We start from the raw sequence: 8,105 nt of genomic DNA, 5'->3' as shown, positions 1-8,105 counted from the left end.
ATAGGGGGTATATATAAAGCTATAACAAACAGATTACAATATTTGTTGTATTAGGTACCGGGCTATATATATATTCTCTTTGCTCTTTCTTAGAGATAACACACCATATTTTTACATTCTCAAATTTGAATTCAATTTTCCTGTGTAAAGGAACACCCTTTGTGTAGTTTAGTACTGAGGAACAGAATTAGCGGTTGTTTGGTGGAGAAAGAGGAGTTTGAATTTGGGGTCTAAATGCAGATTTCATTGAAGGATTCGGGATGCCGGTCCCCGTTACGGCACAGCTTCACCATGGCTTTCTCCTTGACTACAGTAATTGCAGCGGTTCTTGGGTTTATGATTGGAACAGCTTTCCCTATTTTTAACTTTACCAAGGTAATATATGTATTTTTTTTTTTTTCATTTCTGGTTTAATTTCAGCAAAAATCCATTCTTTTCCTTCTTTTGGATAATTGCATGCCCAGCCATATTCCAAAAATTTCTCATTCTTTTTTTTCTGGCACACAATGTGCCCAAAATCATTCATTCTGCACATCATCTCAAAAATAAGCTATATATACTGGAAAATCAACAATATGAAAGTCTGCAAAGTTTTAAAAAAAAAAAGACCAAGCCCTGCATTTTTTTTATTGGAATGTGCCAGTTTTAAGTAGGGGTGTCAATGGGTACGATACGGGGAGGGTGGAACTATTTTTATACCCATACCCACTAAGAATTGACCTTACCCAACCCCATCCATACCCGTTAAGAATTTGTCTAACCCTACCCTACCCATACCCGTTATGATTAACGGGTAACGAAACGGTAGTGGGCGAATAACGAAAATACTAATATAATGGTTCGGACAGCATAGTGTCAATTTTGCCACTTGTTACATTTTTTCTTCTAACATTTCATTCCATCTCGTTCAATTATTAAATATATATATATTCATAGTATAACCTCGAGAAAGCTGACATGTGATGCAAAATTCAGATCCTAACACCTGAGCTGACATTAATGGATTACTCATTTGGACTAAACAATACATTATTGCCAGAAAATAAGGTGATGATATATTTTCTTTGAAACATGGAATATTTTCATTTGTAGAATTGAGAAAAAGACAATAACGATGAATAAGGAAGAAAACAAGAAAATTAATTCGTTGATATATATGTCTCCAGCATTGATACATGGATACAGCAATATGAAAAGAAGAAAAATAAATAAATTGGATATAATATTGGTATATTTATATATAATATATTTCATATAATTACCTGTTACCCAACGGATATGAAATAACCTTTACCTGTACCCATACCCGTTTATCTAACGAAAAAAAATCTTTACCCATACCTATACCCAATAAACTAACGAAAAAAAAACCTTACCTATACCCGTCTTATCGAATAAGATACGGGTAGGGTAAACGGGTGTCATTGACACCCCTAGTTTTAAGGTACATTAAGCTGCAAGTTATATCATTATGGTAAAATACCTTATAATTATCTTACCAATACTGAAAGCAGAGGAGATGATTCTTCAAACTTGGATGTTCCGACCTGTACACAAACACCTTCTAGATTATAAAATACAATCTTTGTTATTTTGTCAGTTTGAAATTTCAGCTCCGAAATTTTTGTCGGGTGGAGATACAGGGGATCATTCTACAAAAAATAATTCGCCGGATTTATTTAAGGTATCCATTATTTCCTTATGTTTCTTTGTTTATTAAGATGATAGTATGACATGAAATTTGTGGTGACGTGGTTTGGCATTTATACTACCCAGGAAACCAATTTTTGTTTCGTTGGAATTCATATTTGTTGAAACCAGTTGACACTGCATTAATTATACATAATTTTTGTTTCACTGGAATTCATATTTGTTTAAACCAGTTGACTCTGAATTAATTATATAATTTTTGTTTCATTGGAATTCATATTTGTTTATATGGCAATACATCATACAGCTCTTTAATTAATTGGTTGATAGAATTAACATGGGCAATACTGCAGCACGTTTACATATATAAGAAATTTCCAATAGAGAACAATCAATAAAAATAAACAAACCAATGAATCATTTTCTTTTGTTCTTTGCAAGATTTATGAACCATCAAATCCAAAGGGAGCCGAAAGACTACCCCCGGGTATTGTCGTTTCAGACTCGGATCTTTATCAGCAAAGATTATGGGGAAATCCAAACGAGGTATATGCAAAATGACAATTACCAATTTCTTATAGAAAGGATGTTGAGTGTTATACTCTGTTAGATTTTAAATGAGCTCGATGTTGAATCGGATTTACAGGATTTGCCTTTGAAGCCAAAGTACCTTGTGGTTTTCACTGTTGGATATCAACAAAAAGAAATTATCAATGCAGCCGTGCAAAAGGTACTGATGATTAAAAAAAATAAGTCTTTTATTGTACAGCTATATATGGGAATTTGAACTCCCCATCTTGGTTATTGGTGATTAAAAATTTTGAACTTGTCATACATAATGTCTAATTAGTCAAAGTATTTATCTGAAAAACACAACGCTCAGATGTTATCATTTAATTGGAAGGGCCAGGAAGCTGTGTTGATATGAAATTTTATGTTTTAACCATTGAGAGATCTTATCTACTGTGGTGCAGTTTTCAGAGAATTTTACAATATTATTGTTCCATTATGATGGCCGAGTAAATGAATGGGACGAATTTGAGTGGTCGCAACGAGCAATCCACATAAGCACAAGGAAACAAGCTAAATGGTGCGTGTATATTTTTTTCACATTTCGTGGCGTTTGCCCTAAAATAAATCTAGAGAAGACATAGAACTAACCCCTCTCTCTCTCTCTAGGTGGTATGCGAAGAGATTTCTTCATCCAGATATAGTGGCTGCATACGAGTACATTTTTATTTGGGATGAAGACCTTGGAGTCGAGCATTTTAATGCTGAAGAGTATACTTCTCATTTTTCTTAAAAATTATGTTTTGATTTTGGTTTTTGAATCAAGGGTATGCTGAGGAGTCCGAATCTGCTGTAATCCCAGAAGGATTTACAGGGCCCTGAAATTCCAATATCAACCGTTCAAATATTTTCTGTACAGATCTAGAAAAAAGCAAGTTTTCATGCACAAATCTCAAGAAAGACTAACGGTTCGGATTGGAATTACAGGGTCCTGTAATTCCCCTAGAATTTAGATGACAGAAATCGAGATAGTAAATAATCAATGTAATTGGAGTTACTGAATGCTTAATAGGGAAGTTAAGCTTAGTAAGGCTTATTTCCTAATTGGTGCTATAATTGGCCTCGGTTGCATACGTGAGGCTTACCTTGTTGTGAAATTCAGAATTTATCTATTTCAATTGTAGATACATCAAATTGGTGAGAAAATATAACTTGGAGATCTCACAGCCAGCATTGGAGTCGAGTAGATTTATCATTTATGAAGTAACAAAAAGGAGAAATGCTATCGAAGTGCACAAGTAAGATTCTAAAAAACTATGACAAAATAGTTAGAGTGAGTCTATGGTACTATGCATATTACGATTTGTTACTGTGCTACGGTTCTATATTCGAGTTTTCAAATCCTAACAGTCTATCCGAACCGTTCTTCTTATTCTCCATATTAATATATGTTTGGAGACCAAATTTTACATTTTTTGAAATTTTTTTACTATTTTTTTAGATTTATTGAAAATCACTGTTTTCGGATGGTCCAGAATTTTCAGATCAAGTGATTTTCTAAATATCTAAAAAAATAGTAAAATTTTTTCAAAAAATGTAAAATTTGGTCTCCAAACACATATCAATATGGAGAACAAGATGAACGGTTCGGATCGACCGTTAGGATTTGAAAACTCGAATATAGAGCCGTAGCACGGTAACAACCCGTGATATGCATAGTACCATAGAGACACTCAAATAGTTATTCTTTTTTCTTTTTTGGTTGTCAATATCACAACTTGAGAATTGCTTGTTTTTGTCATTTTCAAAGTGTAAGTAAGACTGTTTAGTTTGCTAGTGAGTCTTTTTTTGAGAAACTTGGTAGTAGCTACCAAGCATTAGTTTGGTAGTCAGTCAATCTAAAAGTTCCAAGTTGTACCAGTAAAATTTATCTGTGTTTGGCATGGCTGAGATCTCAGTCGGTCAATACCATTACTTTTGAATACAGGTCATGCATGTGTTAGTGAGGAAGAAAATAAAAAGAAATTTATGTTTAACTTCAATGACACTAAAATGACAAAAAAACCTAAGATCACACTAATTTGGAGGCCTAGTGGAAAATATTGGTGACAATTTCTGATCAACGAACAGGGGAATTATAGTTTATATCCAATTTTCTATTTTCAAACACTTCCTCTCTAATTTTATTTACTTTTTCTTAACAGTGAAGCTGGGAAGGCTCCATGGGTTTGCCCTAAGCATCAACCACCGTGCTCAGAGTAAATACTCGCTCAAGTTCTCTCATATAATTTTTTTTTTTTTAAAAGTGGGGTAAAACCCACCGATTTCTTATAGAAATCAGAATATATAGTCTAGGCCTGATATCAGCACCAGTTACAAGAAGAACCAATCCAAATAGCAACCTACACAAGTTTTAAATTCAATGAATTCTCATATAAATATGTTTAATGGTAGAATGACGAATATGAAATATCTCACCTATTTATAAAAAAAAACATGAGACAGATAAAGGTAGATTTCAAAAGACAACTGATCTCCAATAAGCCTCTCATATCATATATTGCTTATTATATTCCCTTGTGTTCATATATACCGTTTAAGTTATCTATGAATGTAGTGAAGTAATGATTGCATGACAACAACATTTCATGACATTTCCTATTTTCTAGATCTATATATAATGTTAGTCTGACTTTGTCTCCAAAAGATAAAAGTACCCGGCCTATGCAATTTTCTTTGGATCTAACCTTTGATAATTTTAATTAAACCATAGGTTCATAGAGATAATGGCACCTGTATTTTCTAGAGATGCATGGAGATGTGTATGGCACATGATTCAGGTACTTCAATTCTTGTATAATTACCATATATAGTTGCTGTTGTTATTCTATATTGCTATTGACATGTTATGAAATATGTTATAGAATGACTTGGTTCATGGCTGGGGGCTTGACTACGTCCTTAGGAATTGTGCTGAGGTAACTTCTTGCTCTATTGAAAAAAATTGTTCAAGTATACAAGCTAACTACAATGTTCTGTGTTAACTTAAATTGAAAAAAAAAAAAAATACATTGTCACCTGAGCCAATAATATGCTTCCTCAACTAAGGTTGATTTATTTTTTTCTTTCTTCAACCCAATTGAAAGCCTGCGCGTTACAAGGTGGGGGTAGTTGATGCACAATGGATTTTTCATCATGGAACACCTACTCTGAGAGATCAGGTAAAAATATGAAGTGATAGGTTATCTTGAAAATAAACTAGGAGAAGTCAAATTATAAGCGTCTTTTTTATAATTTAATTAGATATGTTGTGTATCAGAGTTAGTACAACTAAATAAATACTATGAAACTAAAGAAATGTACTACAAATCTGAAGGGTTGTAAACCATTTATATTTAATTTGTTGCATGTCTTGTGTATTATAGGGAAAAGAAGAAAATGGCACGGCTGATAATTCTCAAGGGGTATGTTTGCTTCTTAGATTTTGTCCTTACTTTTGTAATGCCATTCTTTTGGGATCATAAAATCACTGGTCAACAATTTTTTTTTCAAATATATATATCTGTAAAATATTTTTCAGATAAATATAAGGTGCTATCTGGAGCTTGCAATGTTCAAAGATAGATGGCGTGATGCTGAGCGAGACTATTACATAATGAAAGGCCTAATTCCCGAAAATTCAATTGAACATTTTACGCATTTTCCATGACTTCGTTTTCAAGGTTTCCCTCTCCCATCAAATTAAATCTTACATTTTGTTGGGTTATAAATTATAGAAAAAAAAAAAAATTTACCTAGAGAAACCTCTACCGCTTTACTTTTAATTACCTGCATGCTAGAGATTTTGTAAATTCTGCTGCTGAACATTTTTTTTTGCAATGTTTGGCGTCGAGGAAGAGGATGAAGACTTATTAGATTTGTAATACTTAGTTTTATGCATGTTATGATGTTTTTTTTGTTGTTTTTCTAGGTTTGTTGCCTTCTTGTGTTGTGGACATGGTATGATGTTTTGGTTTTTTCTATTATTTCTGCTTATGTTTTGAATAGTTGTAAAGACTTGACATATTTGATTCTGGTACCAATTTAAGGTACTAAGTCAAATATGCTATGGTTCTTGATTTCAATGAAATCGGTGGTAAATACCACTATTAAAATATATATATATATATATATATATATATATATTTTGCAAAGTTCCCTGACATTTCAAAAAAAAAGGCAACCTAACCTTATCTATTTCTCTGTTTTTCGGTCTTAGTAGTGTAGATAATAAGGGTTTTCTGCATATGTAAGCCAGTGCTTTGTTCCACGGATGCATTCATCAAGAATTTAATATATTTTTAGGATAGGGATTAAATTGCATGTGAATAGTATTGTCCAGAAATAAATTTTTCTTGCAAATTGTATCTTTTTAGAAGCCGGCGTATAAATTTTCTTATCTTACACGTGTAACGAGCATAGCCATGCATGTTGTAGGACTATTGTTGTAATTGAATCCAAAATGCTTACTAACATTTTTCACTAAAGTAAATAAAAAAAAGTTTAATACCGGAAAAGTTGTTTTTATCAGTTTTCTTAATGCATATATTGTAGGATGAAGTATTTATATACGAATAATTAACCTTTTATTTGGTAAACTTAATGACAACTAACTTTGATCTCTACTTCACAAATTAATTAAAAGGAAAAGAAAGGAATCTCTTCATGCAATACACCTCTACAAGGGTTAACTTTTTAGGCTTGGTTCCTAGGAGGATAGAACAAAAGAAGCAAGGAACATTTGTGTACATCAGCCTTGCATAAGTTTTACCAGTAAAAAAAAAGATATCGAATTTAAAGTCCTGAAAGAATATCGAATTTAAACCCAATGAGCAGTCTGGAAAAAGAACCAAATCAATGACAATGCAATAGATCATGAAAGAACCGCTATTTTGCTCTTTTCATTTTTATCTCTCTTTTATAAAAATGTTGCACGAAGTTATCAAATAAGTTCAAATATGTGGGCAAACAAATAGTTTATTTTGTTTTCTTTTTCATGAGATGAGACCAAAGTCCTCAGACACTGAATTTCGAATTATAATTATTCACACAGTGCTAAGCTAGATATAATTCTCCTTGGTGAACAAGAACAAGCATTTTAGGTAAATGAGAGATCTCTAAATGGATTGATCTGGTTTGGTTAATTTATTTTTGGTTGAACCGATTTTGTATCGAAAATTAAATTTAATATAACAAAGTGCATTTGAAAGTCTCTAGTCTTGACCTGGATATCCAGCTTTCTAGTATAGTAAATTACTAATAACGCTTAATTATAACCAAAGTCAAATTTGTTCATCATTTCTTTTTTAAACACAAAACATTTTGGGTTTTATGTGTAGTTGTTGATGAGGTTCAGGAGGCAGGCCATAAGATTTGGACTCAAGGCCTCAAATTAAAGTTTTGTATTACAAATTAATTAACAAACAAACAATTTGTTCAACTGAATTTTATATTTTTATTACAAGCGGTGCATTTTTAACTGGAAGGAAACAACTTCCAGCAAGGATCCTGCGGTAATATGCAATTGTGTTTATCCAATCCACAGGATATCATTGGATGAATTTTGAGCAATAGGAAACGAATTAATTAATTTTGAGAGTTGCTTTTCATGTCAAGATGGCATTTACTATCGAAATATAAATTGCCCGATTTGATTTAACAGTGATTATTTTTATTTTCCATCAATGGTCGTACACACGAATTTTAATGCACCGAAAGAATGTATTCTTCAAATTTTGTATAGGGTTCATCGATCTTTTCGAACGTATTAAAAATTGTGGAGGATTAAAATGCGCCATGTCTTTTACTAAGGTGTTTCTCATTTTTTATTGATATATTTTTAAAGTTTAAATAGTTTCACAATCTGAACAATTCAATATTCAGATCTCAAGATCTATACTAAAATG

The 8,105-nt window shown here is 32.2% G+C and overlaps 1 protein-coding gene across 2 annotated transcripts; it reads left to right on the top strand.

Annotated features, from left to right (window-relative positions):
• Window positions 1-212: 212 nt before the first annotated feature.
• On the top strand, window positions 213-5,552 carry LOC144564131 (uncharacterized). Of its 2 annotated transcripts, XM_078313656.1 has the most exons (11): window positions 213-375; window positions 1,601-1,684; window positions 2,092-2,196; window positions 2,297-2,380; window positions 2,625-2,740; window positions 2,830-2,931; window positions 3,345-3,458; window positions 4,365-4,418; window positions 4,934-5,000; window positions 5,085-5,138; window positions 5,307-5,552. In XM_078313656.1, exons 1-11 carry the CDS (start codon window positions 235-237, stop codon window positions 5,391-5,393), a joined length of 1,008 nt encoding a protein of 335 aa, XP_078169782.1. In that variant the 5' UTR covers window positions 213-234; the 3' UTR covers window positions 5,394-5,552. The 2 variants fall into 2 exon arrangements, with proteins under 2 accessions (XP_078169782.1, XP_078169783.1); XM_078313657.1 differs by lacking the exon at window positions 2,092-2,196 and having other exon boundaries at window positions 5,307-5,551.
• Window positions 5,553-8,105: the final 2,553 nt, after the last annotated feature.

This window comes from Carex rostrata, chromosome 13 (assembly GCF_964058835.1).
Source record: "Carex rostrata chromosome 13, lpCarRost1.2, whole genome shotgun sequence".
Taxonomy (NCBI): domain Eukaryota; kingdom Viridiplantae; phylum Streptophyta; class Magnoliopsida; order Poales; family Cyperaceae; genus Carex; species Carex rostrata.
This window is presented reverse-complemented; position numbering and strand designations above follow the sequence as displayed.